The sequence below is a fragment of the Pseudopipra pipra genome, chromosome 1 (genome assembly GCF_036250125.1).
Source record: "Pseudopipra pipra isolate bDixPip1 chromosome 1, bDixPip1.hap1, whole genome shotgun sequence".
In the NCBI taxonomy this organism is placed as follows: Eukaryota; Metazoa; Chordata; class Aves; order Passeriformes; family Pipridae; genus Pseudopipra; species Pseudopipra pipra.
Genome location: NC_087549.1, coordinates 32,037,876 through 32,061,203, shown reverse-complemented (window position 1 = coordinate 32,061,203; position 23,328 = coordinate 32,037,876). Strand labels below are relative to the sequence as shown.

The window sequence follows — 23,328 nt, the reverse complement described above, 5'->3', positions numbered from 1 at the left end:
ACTTTTTTTCCCTTTTATTTCCGCACAAATCCTTTGCTTGTTGCGGTTAAAAATTTTCTGCTTTGTAGCTACTTCTGTTTATTTTTCTTGAAAATATATTTTTCTCTACTTGAAGAGCCAAAAATTTTCTTTAGGGAGCAGGCTATTTTGTAGAAAATAAAAATTCTGAAAGTTAAGCTTCATGCTGGTAGAATTATTTTAAAGAACAAGACAGTAATAACTAGTCCTTAAAAATATGTTTCTATTATACAGGAACTACAAACAGAACTTGCTGTCCTCTTCAACTAAACATTAGGATTTCAGTACAGCTGGCTAGTAATCTGAACTAGAATGACAGAAAATAAAATTTTCAGCTGATTGAGTAGTTCAGCAAATGTGGTGGCTTTAAGACAGTTGTAATGGCAATTTTTCTCTGTGTAACACTGGCTCACAGACTTCATGTTAATTTTGAACCTATGAAGACCCCGAGGAGGAGTGAAGTTTAAAAAAGTTAATTCACTTACAAGAACAGCTGTCAATGGACTCACTGATTAAAACAAAATTGATTAAACAGTCTTGTAGTGAAAGTGTAATTCAAGATACTAAATTTATAAAGATACGAAAATGCTGTATCAGAAGATAAAAGAAGACACAAAAGGAAGCTTGACTTTTTTTTTAAATTATTTATTTTTAATTGTTTCCCAGAATCACTTTTGTTGAAAACAGTAACTCACAATGATTTCAAAGGGACCAGGATTTCAACCATTTTCCTGCTTCACTCCTCGTTTATTGAATTTGTTAGAAAAATTGCTTCCAGAGAGTGAACAAAGTAATTCATAAACAGGAAAAAGTAGTCTGAAACTCTATTAATAACCAACTTATTTTTATTAGAGCAAATACAGTTGTGAAAACTGTACATTGTACATTTTGGGTCAAGAATTTATTATAAATAGAGAAACCCATAGATAAAGAGTTCATTCTTTTGACAGCAAGAAACTTTAAATAGACAAAATGACATTATTAAGTACATTGGCAGGCTTCATTGTGCTGTCCAAAATGTAGTGTACAGTATAACAACCAATTATAAATAGCCTTTCATGTAAAATACAACTGTGCACATTTTAGAAAAATACCAACGATTTGTCTGAGCTTTGTTTTAAAAAAGCTTATAAATCATACATATTTATAAATGGTACTAACATGCTTACTTAAATTTATAAACATTTTTCATAAGCTTTGTTACCCATTATTTCCAGAGCATAAAGTATTTTAAATAAACATTTAATAGGAATTAAATATGTCAGTTACAAAATTACCTCCTCATGTCAGGAGACACGGGGTGATTTAACTGCGGGATGGAACACTTCATCCATTAAGTCAAGGCTTACACAGTAACTTTTAAAATTTTGTTCTTATTTAAAAATTACTTTCCTAAATTTAAAACACAATTTAAACTTTTTTTTTAAAAAATAAATATACAAGTTTTATTTTCATTTGCTCTCTTTCTGCTTTCTTCTTTATCCACACTGGTCAAAACACAGGATTCTCAACATACTTCTGCAAAAAACACCACGGTGTTACTGCCCTGCTCAGAGCTGCTTCGCTGCACAATATTCGGTCCATACCTATGGTACTTTAATATGCTGAATCAAAAAATAGCTAATGTATTTTGTAAGAATGTTGCCCATTAAACCATGCAAAAACTTAGAAAGTTTACAAACAGGTTCAAAAACTATACCGTATGAAAGATTTTCTAATAGAGCTAAAATAAAACATAATACAAGCCCTTTGCTTTTTGCAGCTTTAAATTAAAATATTTACTTGCCAAATGATCACACCACATATTCAGTAAATAAGCATGCATTTGATTAATATAGGGTACAATAATTACAGTATAATGGCACATAAAAAGAAACATGATCACATCGTTTGAACAAAGGGCTATGAAACTACTTAAGACAAACCTTCCAAATGAAAAATTTTGAGGCTTTTTTAATGCTGAGGTAAAATCATATATGGATTTTAAAGACACTGAAGGCATCAAATCGATAAACAATCATTTAACATTTTTAAACGCTCTACCTGAATGTATTCAACACAAATCTAGTATTTTAAAATTGTGATGATTTAATATGAGCATTAGCTAGCTTAACTGTCATTGGCGTTAATGTGCACCCAGACAAGACTTTATTTTAACCGCTGGCAAAATACCTTAGTGTTGATACATAATAATTGAAATCACCAATTACCACAGCACCAGAATTAAGAAAAAGAAAAAAGAAAAAAAAGTTAGCATGCAAACCCTATAGCTCATCTTTCTTGGCTTACTCTGATATTCCACCTCCTGTTTAGAATGTGCTGATACCAGCATAAGATTTTTATTCTTTTATTATGAAAAATTTTGCTTGCTTTGGAAGCATTTTGGAAGCATTTTTAGGAAGATATCAACGTCTTTAAAATTTTCAGTAATGGTATATTACTTCCTAAACCTTAAAGCAAAATGACTCTTCAGGTTTAGGAAAATGAATTTAAGAATTTTATCTTTGGACTAGGAAAAGATATTTGATTTTCTGCTTCTGCTGCTAGGCAGAACTGGTAGCTTTCTCCAGGCTGGACCAAACACTACGTTATGGCTATACATCAAATTTCATAAACAACAAATGAACAGAATCATGCAAAGGCAAATGAAATTCGATCTCCCAGAACACTGCAGGAGATGTTAAAAGCAGCAGGTAATGGAATAAGACTGGTGACTGATGCTGCTAACTATTTCTTCTAATGAGATAGGAGTGAACGCTGGAATCACTTCCACAGCAACAGAATCCTCTGACCACATTCCTCTGGCAGTCGTTTTCCCATCTCCCCACTAAAAACATCAGACGGTAAAATAGTAAGGCAGCTGTTAGCTTCCATCAACAAAAAGTGCAACTCCGTACATTTCCAGTTTAGTCACACTCTGCTGGAACAGATGGAGAAGCCAACGCACTTCAGTGGCGGGGCTGCTTCAGCAGATTATTTTGTTTGTTTTCCAACATGGCTGCTTGCTTCAGCTTTCAGAAGACCCCAAAGCCACGAGCCATCAGCAGAGAAACTGATTTGAGCCCCTGGCTGAATTTTCCAAGTTTCATCTCTCTTGCGTCCCATCCTAATTCCAAGCCTCCTTCCCTGTGTCTGAGTATGACAGGTGCCATTTAAAAGGCTGATGACACAACTGCAGAGAACTGTGGGCTAACACCACTAGTTGTCATGACTTCACTGAAGGGTCAAAACAGTTACAATATTAAATAACTATGTTGAATCACATTCAGGCATAGCTATAATTAAAGTGGGGAACATTAAAAGTATGCAAAGAAATTAAATCTTTATCATTTGAGGTGGGGTGGATATGGTGATTTTATACGAAAACAAGACCTTTCTTACCTTTCCTAATTCCAATCAAGTTAGAAAATGGACAAAAAGAATGGCTAAACCAATATTCAACAGCATTACCAGGGCGATCATGACTGAGTTAGGGCCCTGAAAATAAAATAAAGATATGAGAATTAATGCAGCTTTCCACACATGCACAGCAATGATCATGACCCGATTTTACAATTTCTATTGGTTTTGACCTTGATCTGAAGGATACATACCTTGCTCCTGAAAAATAGCTACTACCCTTGATATTCAGTTGAGCTAAGTATCATCTTTGTGAAAATGAGCTTCATAAACGCAAGTGAGAGTATATTATCACGCTGCTCTTAATCATACTGAGATTAAACCACCTGACAAATATGACCATATAAACAAATGAAAACAAACCTATCAACACAAAAGCAATGTCAGCTTAAAACAGAGCAAAACAAAGAATGAGAACTACTTTATGGAAGCCGGAGTGCTCGTCATCTTTACAGTGTGTTCCTTCTCCAATTCCGACTCATTTCAAAACAGACAAAACAAACGTGTTTTATGAAAAGAATACCTTTTTTTGACAACCAAAGCGGGAGAAAATGTTACTTACTTAACTGGGAAGCTATTGAGTAGTACTTGTGTCATTATTATATCACATGCTCTCCTTCTGAAACAGTCTCATTAAACGCTTTCTACCAGGACACAACCTTACCCAGTACATCAGATGGCAGGCCAGATGTGGACTGCTAAGTTCTTGAGTAAGTCACAAAATATGTTATGTCAAGTACTGCTTAAATCTCTGGCGAGTCTAAACCAAATCAGCAGGTCTATCCATTTGCAACAATTCAGAGGAATTTTTTCACATGTTGAGGAACTAGGTGTTCAAGTTCAAACAATGATTAAGATTACCAGGATGCCAGTTAAATGTTGCCAGAGGGGTAACAGTACTGGCAGCAGTATTCACATTTTGCTTAATGTCCAAAATATCGACTAGGAAACTGAAAACAGAGTTTAATGATACCTTAGTCAAAGTAATTTTGAGTAACAAGTTCCCACTTACCAGTAGTATGCCTTAACCATCAGGTCACAGAACAGAAGTGGAACCATGTTCCTTCCTCCTTAGTGCAAGTGACTCACCATGTGCCAAAGAATATGAGACACTTGGTGACAGAGAATAGGCATAAAAGCAAAGCACAGCTCCAGATATGGTTACACTTCTGAGCACAGCACTGTAAGGAGCCTCGCTGTGTAACTCAAGGTTAACATCTTCTTTCTCTTCCTGGCACGGTCATAATTACATTAGGTTGGGTACTTCTGTGCTTTTCTACTGTGAAGGAAATCCAAGTTCCCATCAGGATTCCCACCAAATGCATTTGGTAATTGTGAGATTTATGCAGGAAAGCCATTACTGGAAGACTTGGATCAATAAGACATGTTTGACTTGAAACAAAAGCTACTTTAAGAATATCTCAGTTTTGCTGTATTGGAATGTTAGTGTAAACACCCTTAGGAGTGAACCTTCCACTTAATGACTGCTTCTTTTGCAAAAAAATTCCCAGAATCTCATGACAAACATACTAATATTACAAAGTCCTCTACAGGAAGTGTGATTTGATTACACTATTAATTTCCACTAAGATGTGGATTCAGCATCATCTTTCCTTCTGCTGTTGAGAGACTGGAACAGGCTGCCCAGAGAAGTTGTGGATGCCCCATCACTGGAAGTAATCAAAGTCAGGTTGGATGGGGTCTTGAGTAAACTGGTCTAATGGAAGGTGTCCCTATCCATGGCAAGGGAGTTGGAACTAGGTAATCTTTAAATGCCCCTTCCAACCCAAACCATTTTACGGTTCCATGATCCTATGATTCAAATAGGGACTCCCCATGTGATCAAAATAGTTCCCTTACGTTGGTCAATAGTTCCCTTATGGGTTGGAATCTCAACTAAAGATTTTACAGTTATACTGCACAAGGAATTGTAAGCAAATGTGAAGGAGATCCTTGCCAAATACCATTAAAATTCACTGGGATTTGGCCACCTAGGACTCTGTATACTTGAAAATAACATCTGTGGAAATCACATTGATTTATTATGACTTAAAAAAAAATTTGAACCTATGGGGACTTAACAGGAGCCAGGAACTCATTCATTACCTGAAATATATTGTGGAAAAGCATCCTGGTAGCTGCAAGACAGATTCTGGCTGATTGACAAACAGGGACTGCAGCTCCAACAGCAGCTCAGTATCATAAGTGCACAGTCTCACAAAATTAAGCTTGTTGGAGGGGGAGGGGACTTCTCTTTTGACGCATCTGTCAGTCAGGGTAGGTATAACAATCTCACCAGAATAACATTAGATAAATTAGGCTAAAAACCCTAGGGGCTACGGCCTGAATCAAGAAATCTCATCTACAAAGACAGAAGCAAGTGACAGCTTGAGAACCGGGCTGTTGTAAAACCATGTTGATTTTACATGATGATCATAGAAAAATGTGTCTTTATGATAATGAGTCTATGCCTTATACGAAGACATAAATCTCATCTACTTTGGTCTGCTATGTGCACTTTGTTTCCTCTTCTGACAACTACGCCCTTCAGCCCCAAGCAGGATTTCCTGATACACTAAAAAATGATCAAACAATATTTGTGCAGCACACAGTTCTTATGCAATGAACTACCACCTTTTTGTAGACACCTATGAAACAAGCATTTAATGCTTTAAGACAAATACCACAAATAAGACTTTAGTGTCCTGCAAGGGCTTAAAATAGCAAAAGCCACAATTAGTTTGAACAGTCTAAGAGTGATTAGAACAGGTGCACTAAAGAAGCTGTAGTAGAAAATCTTCAGTCCTGCTTAAAAATTGCCCTTTCAGCTTCTCATAAGTCAGACACTTATGTAGTTAAAAATATAACCATACAATTAGTTTTCATCTGGGGAGGAAAGTTAGATATTTTCCTAAAATGTAATGCCAGGAAGTATTAAGACTAGTCTTGTAACTCCACTGCATTAGCAATGTCCATTAAATTAAGCATAAAGTTCCTGCTCAGAGGTTTGATTTAGGATCAGGCAAATACTGATCTATTTTTTTAATATCACGGTAGTTATAGCCCTTACTAAATGGATGTTAACAAAGACATGAGAGTTGAACAAAAAGATGGGAGTAGAAGCACACTGGGTAACGTTCAGCAAAACATAGCTTTTAGATACAGGTGAAAACCAGGCTAAACAGTCTGTGTGGTTTAAAAATCCTTACCTGCAAGACGAAAAAAATTACAATGCAGTAAAACACTTGTGCCTGGCCTGGATCTGTCCTAGGGCAGCACATGGTCACGCATGGGCAAACAAAATGTGTATTCATGAGTGTACACTACAATGGTGTTTTGTGAAATTCAATCCTATTTTTCACCCAAATCCAAGACAATCTCAAATTAGCTCATATTCAAGGTGGGATAGCAGCATGCAAACTGAAACTGGAGCCAGAGGCTGCTAACAAGCAGTTAGAAACAACAGTACTGGTTTATGGTCATGTGTCTCTGTACAACCTTCACACTGTGGTAAATACAGTTTACCTAATTATACAATTGGCCTAGTTCTCAGTGAAACAAGGATGATTTATCTCTCATAAATGACAGGTAATTCCTGCAAACAGACAGCTGTTTTTGAGCCGCTGATGAACAGTGACTTTGTCATTGTGCTTTATCCATGATTTTACCTTGATAAAACTGACTCTTTCTTATGAGTTCCAAAATTATTTTAAACTTTGATTTTTGAACATCACAGAGTAAGTACATAGAGAAACACACTTAAATGTGTGGCATAAGAAGTATGTGCTGATATTTTTCAAGCATAATGGCAGAAAAGGGGATATCTAGAGAATCAGTACTGTTCTATGACTACTTATTGCACAGATGATACTCAATGACATTCTTCAGGATGTAACAGACTCACAGAAAATATAAAACATGAATTTGATTACTAAAACAGCTGCTGCAAGCTTTGCTGCAAATAAAGTTGTTTAACGATCTTAATCCAAATTAAAGTTGATGTTTCATTCAGAAGTGAGATATGGCTTTGATTTAGATACATGGAAGGAAGAATTGAAAATCTTCCCTTCTGTATCTATGTTCTTAATTCATTATTACCAGAAACTTGGAAAAAGCACAATTTGACACAGCACTTTCAGATAACCTAATGAAAGTGCTCAATAAATGTTACAGATTCATTTTTGGATTCCAAAAACTTGTTTTACCATTCCCTTTTCACGAGAGTGAGGATTCTTTTCACTTTATATTCCTTAAAAAATACATTTCAAAGCATAACGAAATCATTTGTCAGGATGACTAAAAAGCAATTGCAATTTCTTACTAAAATAAAATAATTCCCCAATGAAAGTCTAGAGTTCTGAAGTCTCTCAACATTCAGAAATGTTTGAGATAAAGAGAAGTACATTAAGCAGGACAAGGGGGAATGGATTCAAACTGACAGGACAAGGGGGAATGGATTCAAACTAAAAGAAAGTAGGTTTAGACTAGGTATTAGGAAAAAATTCTTTACTGTGAGGTGGTGAGGCACTGGAACAGGTTGTCCGGAAAAGCTGTGGAAGCCTCATCCCTGGAAGTGTTCAAGGCCAGGCTGGAGGGAGCTCTGAGCAACCTGGTCTAGTGGAAGGTGTCCTTGCCCACAGCAGTGGGGCTGGAACGAGATGATCCTTAAGGTCCCTTTCAACCCAAACTATTCCATGATTCTATGAATCTGGTTTCTCCTCAATAACTGTGCACTCTTAGGTTAGTCACTGCATAATTCCAGCACACTACTGAGCTCACTCCAGGAGCATTGCAGAACAGGCTAGTGTTTTTTGAAGCTGAAAGGTAATACTAAAAATTAGAAGTCTCCAGGCAATTTTAACAGTCATTCTGTACTGTTTCTCCCTCAAACTGCTAGGCCAGTAGGCTACTCTTTTCCGCTTTAATCGTTTTAGCATTTTTACTCATTTCAGCAATTTAAAGAAATAAGTGTGTAGGAAATTTATTCTATAAGAATAAATTTATAGACACACATGGAAGACATCTTTGAAATCACCCACATACATCTACATATATCTTAGAAAACTTTTAAATTAAAAATGAATTCCTAAAATCTACCTCCCTTCCTTATTGACATGCTGTTAACAGGAATAGTGCAATTAGGGTGCTCCAAATGAAATAGAGGGACAGTTCCCAGATGAACTGTAATATCAGTAAACAAACAGTAGCTAATGCACAATATCTCATCACTTTTACACCTTTCTTGATAACAGGCTGTAGTGTTCATGGTCCTTATCCTGATTATTCTAGAAGGTCAATAAACTGCTGTTCAGGTGCCCTACTTGTTAAGACAAGGACTCGCTCAGCTCCAAAACATTATTTGAAATGCAGGAAAAATAAGCACTATTTCTACTCACTTATTTTTACCAGAGCTGAACAAACAATTCCAATTCAGGCTAAAATTCTGTACATGCTTGCTTAACATTTACAAGCCCGACAGCTTTGTGTTACCCTACATAAGAGTCATATCTGTGAGATCTGAAAGGTTAAAGGGCTGATATCAGCTGTAATACAGATTTGCAGATTACAAAACCTCTGTGAACATCTACTTTGATCCGCACAAAACAGAATACAAGCTTCCTGCAGAACTAGAGAATATCATCTTGGCAAAATGCTCATTATTGAAATATTCAGCGATGGGTCCAAAACCTCAGCATCGGAAAACTAATGTCACATTTAATTAATATCATAAAAAGCAACTTAAACCAAGACTTTTATCTGAATCTGTCAAGCTGCTGAATCTTCTTACATATTTGCTTGTTAGCCTGGAAAACCATTTTATAAAGCGTACTTAGAGGAAATGATTTAATATGTCAGGGTTTTTTTTACCTTGAATCTTTCATTGTAAGACATGTTTTAATCATTCTTGTAGTTCTTTGTGGGACTTCCCCTTAAGGTTTTTTTCATTTTAAATCCCCGATTTATGGACAAAGTATTTTACTCCAGAAGTGGTTGCACCCGTGCCAAAAGCAGATAGAGCAGACTCCCATGTACTCTTGCTTAATCTCTTCTGCTGATAAATCTAAGGATTATATTAACATCTCTGAACAACAGCAGCAGACTGGGAGCTCATGTTCAGTTGCCTCTCTTGCTCCTGATCCACCAACCTTTTCCAGTTCTGATCCTGCATGGTCAGGCTCTATTAATTGTTTTTCATACATAACACTATATTTTGCTGTGCTACCCATGGATAATTATACTTGCACCCTTCTTAATGGTTGATTTGGATCAGTTTGTATTGGTCTTCATTATTTACCAGTTTCCTGGTCTCTGTGTCTTCTGTGAACTTCCCAAGCAATACTCTTACATCTTCTTGCATGTCATTAATAAGAATGTGAATAAAATAAGAATAGCAGGATTAATGTAAGAATGACCTCACCAGAATAATACCAAATAACTGATGCTTTTCTAATTACTTTGAGAATCATCAGTCAGTTTTAAAGGTTAGCTTTAGGTTCTACAACTAATGGTTTTCCGAGTTTCTCTTGGCCCAGAAATCATAGAATCATAATCAGAGATTCTGAATTTCATAACCTGGCTTCTCATTCTAACACGCAATAGAAATGCTACTAGTAATCACTCCTTTTCTGCATAGCTATTGATAATTTTATTATTTTTAAATAAGAATGAAATTAAGATTCACACTGATCTGGATGCATAATTTTAAAACTCCTTCTCCATTTCCTCACGAAAAGTAAAATTTTTCATGTCACTGTAAAACGCAAGCATTGTTACAAAGTATGCATTTGAAAACAGTATATATTTTGGTCCAAATTTCCTGTTTTTAGAACCCAAAATCAACATGGAGCAGAAGATGAAAATGGGAGATTTTCTGGACTGGGCCAGACCACGGGCCAGCATCCTGTCTCCAACAGCAGTCAAAAGCAGACCCTTGGGGAAAAGTGTGTGTCTAACTTCCAGTACTCTACAAATATCCACAGAAGTACAATTAATATTGTGGGACTTCTTTTCTGGGGAGGAATATATATATCTCTCTCTATATATATATAAAAAATGTGTATCTGTGACTATGTATCTACACACATGCAAATCGCACCTATATGTATATACACACACACAGCAACACACTTTTGTGTTTATGGATGCAATAGGATCTCATGGTTCAGAAGTCTGTCAGTATCTGGCTATCAGCTATCCCTTCCCAGTTTACAAAAAAGATAACATAAAGGACTGGAATATTTGTTCCTCACTCCAGTCTGGTGCAGTGGGTTTTAGCTAGCAGAATGTATCCAGATGAAGATTTGACAGAAGTGAGCTTTGCCTGTCTTCAGGTTGCAAAGCTCAGCACTCAGAGGCAAATGGGCAGTGAAAGTGAAAATGTTTCTTGTAGTACTTACCGAGCTGTTTCCTACTTCTTTTTCCACTGCTGAATGTGACTCATTATTAGCTGGATTCTTTGGTGCAGTAAATTCTGTTTTCTTAATTTTTGTGTCAGGTTTGTTTTCTTTGGCATCTGGCTTACCCCCAGATCTAGCAGGACTTGGCTTCTGAGAGGGTGGTATTCGTGCAAGTGTTGATGGCGATGGGTTGGCATATTCATCTTCTTCCCTGAGCTCCTGTGGAAGCACTGGTGGATTCGTTTTTACATAATAGCCATGGTAGTGACCATGCAGCTCCCCATTCTCTGTGCTGATGGGATTGTGCTGGGCTGAAAACTTTGGCTGGTGTTTCACACCTACTTCTTCCTTCACTGGTGCTTTTGAATATAAAGGCTTGTTAGCTGTGGGTGTTATATTCTCAGTGGCTAAAAGCTTTTTTTCTTGACTGAGTCTTGCCCCAGAATTGGAGCTTTGCCTTTTCAGTTGTTTTGAAGGAGAAGTGTCAGAAGAAAGAAGAGGACTATGCCTTGGACTTGCTTCTGGGGTTTGAGGGGGTGTAGTACCTTTTCGATAAAAGTGAGGTGACTCTTTTGGGGTAGGTGGTTTTTCCTGATCTTTTTCTTCAGATTTTTCTTTCGCATCCATTCCTTCTTGAAATTTTTGTTTGATATAATCAGGGCCTGAAAAATAGTGTAATAGAAATATTAAGATTAAAACAAAAATAAGACTATTGCATTGGGATGTCAGACTGGACTGCCTTGCTAAAATGCTGACAGGAGTATATGTTACCAACAGTTCATTGACATCCATAGTGTTTTACTCTAAATTGCTAAGTTGTTGAAGCTAGTGTACTTTTTCTGGTAATTGTTGGGACTACTTATTAACTTGGCTCAGTCACTTCATGTCTTCAGCTTTGCAATGGGTCACAAGATGTAAACTGTCTCTGAGTGAAGTCTGAGTGAATGACGACTGACTAACCCTACCTGTCTATCATTCTTTTTCTGAGAGGCATGTTTTGCGGTATGTTTTGCTTAATTACCCTAATCAATTTAACTTCTACCCTCATGGTCATAGTATCTGTTTGATATGGAAGTAATTAACCATCAGAATGAAACATCTCTTATATGCTACAGGAAATAGGGATTGAACCACTTTTTTTTTCTCTTTCTGTGAATGTCAGCTTGTCTTATTACATGTGCCTTGAACTCTCACACACTGGCTTTGTCTTCCTCACCACACAGAGACCCAGGTTAACCTCTCTAGTTGGTAACACAATGCCTACTTAGGATGTAGGAAGACAAGTTCTCTCATATTCACTAGGGAAATACAGATCAGCCAGTGTTAAGAACATCCTCTATTCAAATCCTACCTAAACACCCACGTGCACATTCACTGCTAGGACTCAGTTACAAGGTGCATTTCTATACAGCTGTTAACATAAACACAAGCTGTCTGAGATGCTGTGATCCAGGTTTTGGTTGTCTGATTTAATTGTTAAATGGTACGATGTGAGCAAACATTGTTTAAGAAACAAAATTGCTGTAAATCTGTATGTACTGTGGGCAGCATTTTCTGTTTTACTTCCCAGAGGTCACATCCCAGACTCCAGGATCAGTTTCCCAAAGAAGTCACAAATTGAGGAGCTCTGTGAATAAAGAACTGCAACAATCTTTCTGTATGTTCAAAAATGGCTTCTGACAAATGCATTGCAACTGTTTCTCCACTTCTATCCCTACTAGCACTACTTTCCTTTAATTTTTTTTCTGTGAGGCTTATCTGTGCTTTATGTCATAGAGAAATCCTGTGCCCAGAGAAGAACGTCTGCACACATTTTTCTGCTTTTGAGTTTAAAGGAAGCTCTAGCTGTGTTAGGCAGATACAGTGTTTTTACAGACACCAGAAGCATATGCATCACTATGCAGTGCGAAGATGAGAGGAAGGAAGAGCAGCATGAAGCTTTTGGAAGTTACTGAGTCATCCAGTAAGTAAGCATTGCTGAGAAGAAGAATTACTCGGCATGCAAGGTCTTTTGAGCAGGAAAATCACAACATTTTTGGCATCTCTGAAAACCAGGGGTGGAAATAGGGAGCTGTTAAGAAAGAAGCTAGATGTAGACAAGCCAGGATTTGTTCTCAAGTGACATTTGAGGAGGAAGTTTTGAAGAGTTAAGCCTGTACCGAGGGAGAGAACTAGAGGCTTGGTTCTTACAGCTTTTTATAATCTTCCTGGTAAAAGGGAAAGGCAGCACAACACAAATTAAAAGTTTCCATTTATAAAGTTACAGGTATGATCACCATTCAAAAAATTCTCTGGCATGTAGGGGATTTCCTTCCATCTTTGCAGAGATATATAAGGTAATGCTGAGGATTTAACATACATGAACTTTGGTTTCCTTATCTTTTCACATTAGATATAATTAGGGGCATAAAGAGAAAAGGATAGCCAAAAGAGTTCTGACTAATCTTTAAGCCACAGAACTGTTAAACTGCAATAATTATTTATTATGGAAAGATCTATATTCACATCAGCTTGCTCTTTCTGATTTCTGTGGCCAAGCATTCAATTGGAATAATATATCTTCAGTCTTACAATGATGCTTAAATGGCATCTAATCAGTTCCTGAAAATTCACATCCTGTGACAGCTCTGCACCGCCCCATATATGTAAAGATTTTACTTTTACTAATATTTGACAGCATTTGATGAACTGAAGACACTTTCATAAGGAAACATCTGGACCTCACAGATGTCATCCCTCTCCACCCGCTTCCTACGAACATCTGAGGGTGTCTGACCAGACATTCTTCAACTGCTGTAACAGAGCACAGCAGCCCTCCCTCCCACCCCCCAGTACATCACATATGGATAATAGAGATACATCCCTTGCCTCCAATCTTGCCAGACAGGTCTTTCCAACACTGAAATTCTTGGCTCTATGAGAAGTTAGCTTTGGAGATTGTCCAAATACTTTTTAAACGTCTGTTCACTGTATCCAATACAATCGGATTATGCACCTGCCTGAGCCACTGACTCCAAGAACTCAGTTCTCTCTCTCTTCTGAGAACTAAGAATTGTCAGAACTTATCTTTTCTCCTTCGTTAAAGGCATTATCTAACACTACAGACATGGGTAAGGGGGTCCTTTTCTTTAGCATAAGAGCAATCTACAGCACAAGTTTAAAGGAACGGGGGCCAAGGAAATTTGGAAAGAGAGTCACTGTAAGATTTCACAGCTGGCTGATCTTAATGAGAAAGAGAATAGAATTTGAGGGTGGGAAGAAGGTAAACTGGAATTATTTGTCTAGGAAATAAACATAGAGCTCTGGTTCTTCGTGGTTCAAGCAACAAGTAGATTTAGTCCTAGACATGATACATCTCAGTGTCTAAGGAGAACCTGGTCTGGAAAGCAGAACCAAGAAATGTTATCTAACCAAGTAAAGATAAGCTTTCTTTGTGGATGACCCTGTGTGTTTTCTTACAGTGACATGCTGGTTGTGCTGCCACAAAATTGATGCACTTTTGCAGGTTAAAGCCATGGGGTGGGTTTGGCGCACACAGCTGTCGTGACGCCAGAAACTTGCTGGCACTATTAAAGTGCGAGTTAGCCAGTATTCAGGGGGAAGAGCCTCTGAAAGCCAAAGGATTGTGCAGATGTGTGCAATGTATGCACATAGAGTCTCATATAGTCTGATGCTCTGCTTGAACAGCATTTCATTGATGGCTGTGAGGGAAGTTTCGGTTTGGTTGAAGACACTCGTGGTTGTTCTAAATCTAGAATTTCTTGTGAAGCTCTTGTGTACTATGTCCTTCCTCCTGGAAGGTCTCCAGTAAGTGATGTGACAGCATGGCCAGCCCTGTAAATGCAAAGAGAAGGATGCCCTGGTTCTGCCACAGCATTCTAAAGAGGTGACAGCCACATGCTTTTCCCCATGGTCTAGTGAGGCAGCATAGGTCTGTTGCAGGATTGTGGCTCAAGGAGTGTCTGAAAATGTCATTTTGCAGGACACTGTAAACGCAGACACTGTTTCCCAAGAAGGCTGAGACCTTGTGCCTCATCAGATCAAAATAAATCTGAAGTTTGAGAGAGATTGCAGAATACACCTAAGATAGTGAAGAAAAACACATATATGCAACTTTATAATTTTATATACATCTTATAGTTTCTTCACGATACTTCTTCCACTCTTTTGTCCCCAGTCTTACCATTCTTACAACTCAGGAAAAACAAGCATTCCGTATTACCATTTTATCAGTCTACGGAAAGCAAAAAAAGACAGTAATGCCATTAATTCAGGCTCTAGAATATAATCTCTAAAGCATGTAATATTTAAAGTACTGTTGATGCTGAAATGATGTGATTCAACTTCAAGGTATATTAGAAGTACTTATTAGGTAAGCATCCACTTATTTCTGCTTTTTAAACTACAGTACACGTTATGTGATGTAACCTAACTACCTTTAGTGCTGCATAAAGAGTTAACAAATAGATAGGGCTATAAAGAATAACCCAAGTAGGAAATGACATTATAATTTCATGATTATAAGAAAATTTATGTTGCACTTCTAGATAAATTCCACCCATGAAGCAGATACTTCCTAATTTTGTTTATATGTATGAACTATTAGTGGAAAGTCACTCCACCTTCACTGTAAGGTTTAATGATTGTCTCTGGGGTAATGGTGACGCAATCAAAGTTATTTGCTCATCCAGAACTCTGCAGTCTATACGCAAACCTTCCAAGATTAGAGGCCCCCTTTACTACACTACTGAACACTTCCATAACAAAAAGAGAGATTTCCTGATTGAAAGGTTCAGAATCAGTAAGTACAATAGGAAAGGTTATACCAATAGCGCATTTTACTGATAGGGAAGCTAAACCAAAGGGAAATCATGACCCAAAGCATGTGCTTCATCTGAATAACCCTTCTCAGTTCAGTGATCAGCTGTCAACAAAGTATCAACATGCTCAAAGCTTTGCAAAATCTTTGGCAAGCCTAAAGATGCACAGGCAGCCTTTGTCAAAACTAGGAATGGAGTTTAAGTCTCTTGAGTAATCAAAAGCTGACGCAGCACCTTGGCCATAAGTTTGTGAGCTATTGTCATAAATGTCATCTTCCTGAAAAAGCTGAGAACTGTCCACTGAATCCAAATCCAAAGATTAAGAGAAGGAAATAGTAAATGATGAGTAAGTTTCTTACTCCACATTGTTTCGTAATACAATTCCAGCACATGATATGGATGAAGCAAAAGCTGAAGTCTTTTGTATTTAAATGAACTGTACTAAAAAAGGAAAATATATAGTTTGATGTGGGTGCTGCAGGTTGATATATACTGTTCATGAAATAAGCCAGTGAAAACCACCTGGTTTGTTGTCTTCTGATGTTTTCGATGCTTTTCTAATGTATCGCTGTTGGCAATGATATTTATGCTCTCACAGTAAGATTCATTTGCTACACTGATGAACTTAATAAAACTTGGCAAAGCTAGGTGATTGACTGGAGGATCAATTAATATAGGATCTTTTTTCCTTATATTAGGATTTTTTGGTATAGAACATCCATTTTAGAAGAATTCCTCAGCATTCAGCATGGTAACTCTAGATGAAGGAAATAAAAATGATCATCTATCAGTCTCCTAAAAGAAGTGATTCGATGAATAATTATGAAAGTGCAAATTATTCAGCAAATTTTAGAAAGATAGGATTTATCATTATTTCTTCATTGGGGAGATGTGAAGGGAGAGTGGAAAACTATTATTAATATCATTAATACTTCCTATGTTTTATTCTTATTTTTCTGAAGGTTGTAGTGGTAACAGCGAACCAAAAAAAACCTCTGAACTGCTAGACTGCTGGCTTGAATTCAGACCAACTGACTGCAGGGCTGTGCAATGCCATGTGTAAAATGTGTTGATGAACTCAGCAGAGCAGAGATATAGTTATGGTTTTAGTAATCTTTGGCAGACTGCATTGGGACAGAGTAGGGCTGTAAATTAAGGGTAAGGATTATTGCCATAGAGAAATTGATGGATATAAGGCAAGGTGCTTAAAGAGCCACAGGGCTCTGAGAGTAGACTTCTTCCTGACTTAGATATGAACAGAATATTGCAGTTGAAAGGTCACGTCCTTCAACTGCCTGACTAATTCAGGGCTGAGTAAAAGTTAAAGCCTGTTATTAAGGCCATTGTCCAAATGCCGCTTGAACACTGATTGGCTTGGGGCATCGATCACCTCTCTAGAAAACCTTGTTCCAGTGTTTGACCACCCTCCTGGTGGAGAAAGAATTCCTAATGGTATTTTAAGAGGTTATCATTCCAGACATTTGCAGGACCCTTTTGGTCGATACAGTGACCCAGCAATAGGGCATGGAATGGTGTTGGTCCTTCATGGTTCAGTCAATGTGCAGAAAGGCAAGAAATGTCTTACTCTTAGTGATGCATATCTATGTTACTTAATAACTCCTTAATTCAAAATCACATATGTAGGCCCTGCTGCTCTGCTTCAGCTGCATGTAAAGTTGGTTATGTCAGCTGGAATAATGGCTCTCTTTAACTGTACTTCAGAATGCTTTGGAGAATAAAAAACAAGATTTGGCAAATTTTAAAAACAAAGCATGACACAAAAGAGAAAAAAGAAATGAAACAGAAGGGATTGTTGACATTATCTGGGGAGATGTAGAAGAAACCCAAATATAGATGGCTGATCTAACTTTTATCCTCTGATGGCAACTGCATTTTGGTGAGGTATGGTCAATATTTTAAATGCTAGTTAGCAATTTCCCTAGCTAGGGGCAAATAAAAAGTCTTGCCCAGATCAATTTTAAAATTCCACTTGGTTGCCTTACAATACTTTTTTTTTCCCTAGACCTAATCCCACCAGTATGGAAGTACCACGGCTGCCTAGAAAAGTAAATTACAATGTAAACAAGGCAAAGAAGAGCTCTTTTTTCCCTGCATAATCCAAAAAATACTCTAAAATATAATGTTTACTATTTGGAATCTTTCTTAATTCACTCTTACTCACAACTCCTCATTTCCTCTTCCTCCCTCCTTGAAAATACCTTCCCTTTGTTGAAGTTTTTTCCAGCTTGCACTTCTAGGGCTTCTCAATCTCCTGTTAGCACTGCTGCTCCCTTAAGCAGTACTACTGCTAGTCTTCCTTCTCCTGCTGCACCGGCAGCAACACTGGAACTAGCATGTGCCAACAGCTACTCACTCACTAAATCCATGAACGTCATGGAGAATGATGCCTACACTTTATTTTATTAAATAAGGTGGGGTTTTTGTTTATTTTATTTTATGGAACTGTTGTGATTTGATCTGGCAGCCTGCTGTCCTTCAGACCATGTACTACCAACATGACCAAAAAATACGACACAGAGATGGCATACAATGTGATATTATACTATTGCCACAACCTGACAAAGCCACATCATCATTCAGTGATGTAAAAGTTAAAATACACAAATCTGCTATCTAGGACTAACTTTGGGAGGTAGCATCACTGAATACAATCAGGTTTCAAAGCAGCTTTAAAGGTAACCTTTCCTTCTTGCTAAGTAAAGACCTACAATAGGTATCCACCGGTACAAATCAAGTGTCTTTTCTGGAAGAACCCCAAACACACAAATTCTTGCGTATCTTTATACCTGCTCAGGAAACAGGTATAACTGCACAGTTTCATGCAGTATCATAACCAACTTCTCTGTAGTTTTGCTAGAATACATATCTACCATCTTTAAAATATCTGTCAGTGCTTTACTTTCCTGAATTGGACATCGATGAAAGCAATGGGGCCTTCTCAAAACTCACATCAAATGCTTCCAGTCACAGACTAGACTAAGATCAAAAGTCCTCGAGTTACTTATTTACTAGCCACACATACAGAGACACACATACACTTTGGCCAAACCCAAAGCTAGTTCTTATGCTTCTGTGTTTGCTCTGATATTTACACAGCACAAGACAGCTCTTGGTGTGACCTGTGAACTGACTACCATATTAGTCTCTCTGCATTTCACACAGGTCTTTGTTGAAAAGTATATGACACTCACATATTAAGTATATAAAAAAAGTTATCGCACAATGCTTCTTGAATATATCAAAATGTATGCTCAAGAACACGAACTTGAGTTGTTAGTGACAGTAATGACAACAGAAAATGGACTTCCATCAAACAATTCACATCACAAGCAACATCACAAACTTGTAAGTCTAGCAGTAGGATGATGAAACAGAGATGCTAATGCAATTTCTATCTGTACGAAAGCCAGACTGCCTCTTCTGTCCCTGTCACTTCCTCTAAATCTGAAATTCATTTCAGTTATCCTGCCATTAACACACCCGCACACAGAACCTAAACAGTACTCTTGTAATTTGCATTTTTGTATTATCCAATAACTCCAGAATAATTAAGGATAAAGGAATCCCTTAAAGTAAGATCTTCTTCCTCAAAAGGTTTTTAAATACATCATTATAGAGCAGACATATACACATTGAAAGATCTGAAGTCAGGAAAGACTACACTAATGAATCTCAAAAACTGCCTAGAGGTAGTACCAAGAACAATGAATTTATCCTGACTATAAATTCAATCTCTGCTCCACTTCTGTTACTGCTTTAGTAGGTGACTGAAGTAGGTGTGGTATTTCCAAAACAGGGCAAAATTTCTAATTGTATCTGCATAGCAGGTTACAGTGTGTAGGCCCTTATACTTCTGGGTTCAGTACCATCAGAAAAATGTAGCAAGTTTATCCTACCTGATAGATGGCACTATGAGTGCTGCACAGTTATCTCTAACACCTCAGTGGGACATCAGCTTATGGACACAGAGATTGCTTATGACCAGCAATCTTAGTTATGGCTTGCTTTACTTACCCTACCTCTCTGTTAATGAATACTGACAGAACTTCAAAAAAATATCTGTCAAGATTACCTGCTGATGCATATGACTCCTGAATCTAGGAAAGGCCTCATTTTTCCAGGATAGATAATATACACAAATTGTATTTAATGTGATCCTGGCTAAATAACACATGTAATATAAGCTACTTGAATGCTCCTGAGCCTACAGGCTGTTTCATAGGCAGTAACTGAGAAAGTAAGGTTTTAGCTTTTTCACAAAAAACCTAGAGACCTCTTCATTTGAGCTGCACTGGGGCAGCTGTTAACTGCTGCAGTTCTTTAAGCTCCTAAAGGATGGGCAGAAGTGAAAGGCTGTAATCCTATTCTCATCATAACTGCATATTCTCTGAAAAGGTGAATTTTAAATATATAGAGAGACTGTTAATGTGGCATAATAGCGGTCTTTACTCAGTAGAATTTAAATTTCTTTACACTTCTTCTGATACGTCCACATCTTTCTGATATGATTATTCCCAAAGTTATACACTCAGTGTCACTGGGATACTGCAGATAAGAGACCACTACCCTTCTTCTCCATGACGTGCTTCTGAATATACAGCCTGAAAGGGTATTGGCTATTACTCTTACCATATCATGTTTCAAGTGCGTGGCTATCACCCTGCTCAGTGGGAGTTTGGCAACTCAACAGGAGCAGGTTCACATCTCCTCTCAACTGGCCAAGTCTGTCACCCCTTCTGAAGACCTTCTCATAGCACTTTTGAGGAGCCAGTCACTGTCTTCAGCTTAAATACTATGCCTGCAAACTAGCTTGTATTTGGTCAGTAAGTACTGCTGCAAATGGTAGCACCCACTTTGAGCTCTATGTGGAATGTTACTGACAACTTTATTTTTCATAGAATCTCAGAATCATTCAGATTGGAAAACATCATCGACTCCAACTGTTAACCCAGCACTGCCAAGTCCACCACTAATCCATGTCCCTGAGTGCCACATCTACACATCTTTGAAATGCCTCTTTTAAAATCCTTATTTCATAAGGAGGCAGTGCCTGCACTGTTTTTTCTCTGAATACCCTTCTACTCTTCCACTACAGAAAAAAGCAGAGCCTAGGACATGCTATGTCAGCACTTCTTAAGCATGTGGAATACGTGCCAATAAGGCTCAATACTGGGAAGACATGAAAGATAAGTATGTCACCAAACAACCAAACTTACATTTGAATGATTTAGATGGACAAAATAACATGGAAATAACTAGACAGTTTCAGACTTCACTGATTCTACACACAGATTTGGAGATGCATTACTGTCTTTACCTAAACTCTACACATTTCAAAGGGATTCATGATTATATGATAACATCATACAATTTTTTTAGAAGTTTCCTTTATCCCTGTGTTTATAGAAAAAACACTTGAAATTATGAACCTGAAAGATGCAAAAACAGGAGTAAATTAAAGACACTCAAAATGTACTGCTTTTAAAATATATGGCTTTATGAATTTTCTTGGAGGGTTGAGAATCAACCCAGTATTTTTCAGAGAGAGTACTCATTAAGCTGCACCACATTTCCAGGAAAATTAACTTCTTATATCTAGCACTGAAATTAATTTTAAAGCCTAGGAGACTGAAGTGGGCTAGCAGAGCCGACTGTCATTCTGGCATTGCAAATGTCAGAACTATAGAAATACAACAATCAATTTAATTCTGGTAGAACTAGGATATGTGAGCTGCTTAGTCTTGCATCCTATTGAGGCTTCTTTCCAATACATTCTTGATCCTTCGTATTTTAAGAGAAACCCAAATCATCATGCCACTTACTATTCTGACCTCACACAGTGTCATTTCTTCCCCTTCACATCTGCACTGTAAGTTTTCATTTCTAAAGTCTAAATTTGCGATATCCATTTACTGTTCCTCTTCTTCAAATCTATCTTCACAGTTTGGCAACTGCCTCTGACAAAATACTTTCTGCTCTTCATCTGATACTTTTGAGGAGCCTCCGTGATTTTCTTAGTCACATCTCAGTATCAGTGCTCTATTCTCATACTCCTTTGACACAGACGGGCATTCTCCTCTTCTGGAACAATTCTCCCCTGTTAACATCTGTGATTTATTCTTTTACTTGACCCTCATTTTTCGTTCATTTTTAAACTATACTTTCAAGGAAAATAATCTCCCATTATTCTGTTCTTCATCTCTCTACCTTGTCTTTTTACAATCTTTATCCTGTTTAATCTCACCATACAAAAAAATTCAACTACCAATTCCATGCTGGCTGTGTTTCAGTTGCAGGTTTGACTCCTGTTCAAATTATGATCTGAGTGAATAACTGCTACAAAACTAGTAGGTAGAAATCTTCATCTTCTCTAAATTCTCAGCATGGTCTTCTATGTCATACTGAACAATACTACATTACATTACAATACTACTATGAATAAGATCTTTCTTTTTCAGATCTCTACATCTCTCTACTTTCAAGTAATTCTTAAATTTTGCACACTTTCTTGGAATAAAAGATTTCTGTGGCCCTGACAAACATAGAATGCAGCTGCAAAGATTATTTTTCTCTAATGGTCCACATCGTGTTAAAAACATAACAGGAGAAACCTAGCCTTTTATAACATAATTTAAACCTTCACTAGTATAATAAAATCCTTTCAGAATAGATCAGCATACTTTAGTGAAAATTAGCACTGTAAGGAAAGTTCTCAGTACAGACTTTGTTAGCTGAATTTCAACATGGAACAAATATTTATGACACAGTTATAAATAGGATTTATAATGGAAATGTTGACACTGTGATAATAGTCCCACGTGATAGACCCTACTTCATCTTGTCCTTGGCTGGACACCGTGACAGACCAATATAGAAATTCACTGGAGCAGGCCAACAGTGGGCAGGTTCTATGTCCTGGTTCTTTTTCAGAGCAAATGAATAATTTTTAACAGGAGAAAGGAGGTAATTAAAACTCTAAGGTAGCACTGACTTCTTTCTCCCAGATTACACCTGTAATTAACACACTCGTGGTGTCAGATTAGATAGGTATACCTAGGCTAGAATTCCAGAAGTTACTTCAAGATAGCAACATAGCCAAGACAGCACTGAAGTTAGTCCAGGCTTCTAGACAGCTTTCACAGACAGATGCTGTAGCCTTTACTAGGCAACAAGTTTCATCTAGATGCAAATTAACTAGCTCAGTACTTAATGCAAGCCTGTGAAAATTACAGTGATTGTAGCAGCTTTATCTCCCTACAGGAAACTGGTTCTCTGTTATTAGTTTTAAAAGTTAATTTGCTCAAAACTAATTATGCACATTTTTTCCTAAGCAAATCATTTGATTATGTGACTCAGAAGTATCTTGGAGAGATTGAGAAAGCATCCTGAAGAATTAAGAGTAAGCCTTTGCAAACTCTCTTTGCTTTGCCTTCTCCCAGGCACGCTTTCTTGTTCCAGATGCATGCAGGAATGCTGTGGAGTGGGTTGAACCAGCATGTGTGTATGGCAATGTGGCAGGATGGGTGCAAACTCTCAGCAAGCTGGATGGACCTCACACTGGGCAAGAGGAAAGGGTGGGGCCATCTGTACGAAGAGCTTGGTGAGACTGGTGATAAATCTGGAAGGCAAGCTGTAAAGACTGGTATGACAAGGGTTATAAAAGAAAGGGGAGA

General features: G+C 37.5%; 1 protein-coding gene across 4 annotated transcripts in view; it reads right to left on the bottom strand.

Annotated features, from left to right (window-relative positions):
- Nucleotides 1–845: 845 nt before the first annotated feature.
- JPH1 (junctophilin 1) overlaps nt 846–23,328 on the bottom strand; it is an 82,809-nt gene continuing 60,326 nt past the window's right edge. The window contains exons 4-6 of one of the 4 annotated variants that reach the window (XM_064650735.1): nt 10,815–11,476; nt 3,400–3,495; nt 846–3,293 (exon numbers count right to left, since the gene is read on the bottom strand). In XM_064650735.1, the coding sequence (XP_064506805.1) occupies nt 3,415–3,495; nt 10,815–11,476 (743 nt within the window). In that variant the 3' untranslated portion in view covers nt 846–3,293; nt 3,400–3,414. The remainder of the gene's footprint in view (nt 3,294–3,399; nt 3,496–10,814; nt 11,477–23,328) is intronic. The other 3 variants (XM_064650725.1, XM_064650744.1, XM_064650753.1) reach the window with 3 other exon arrangements.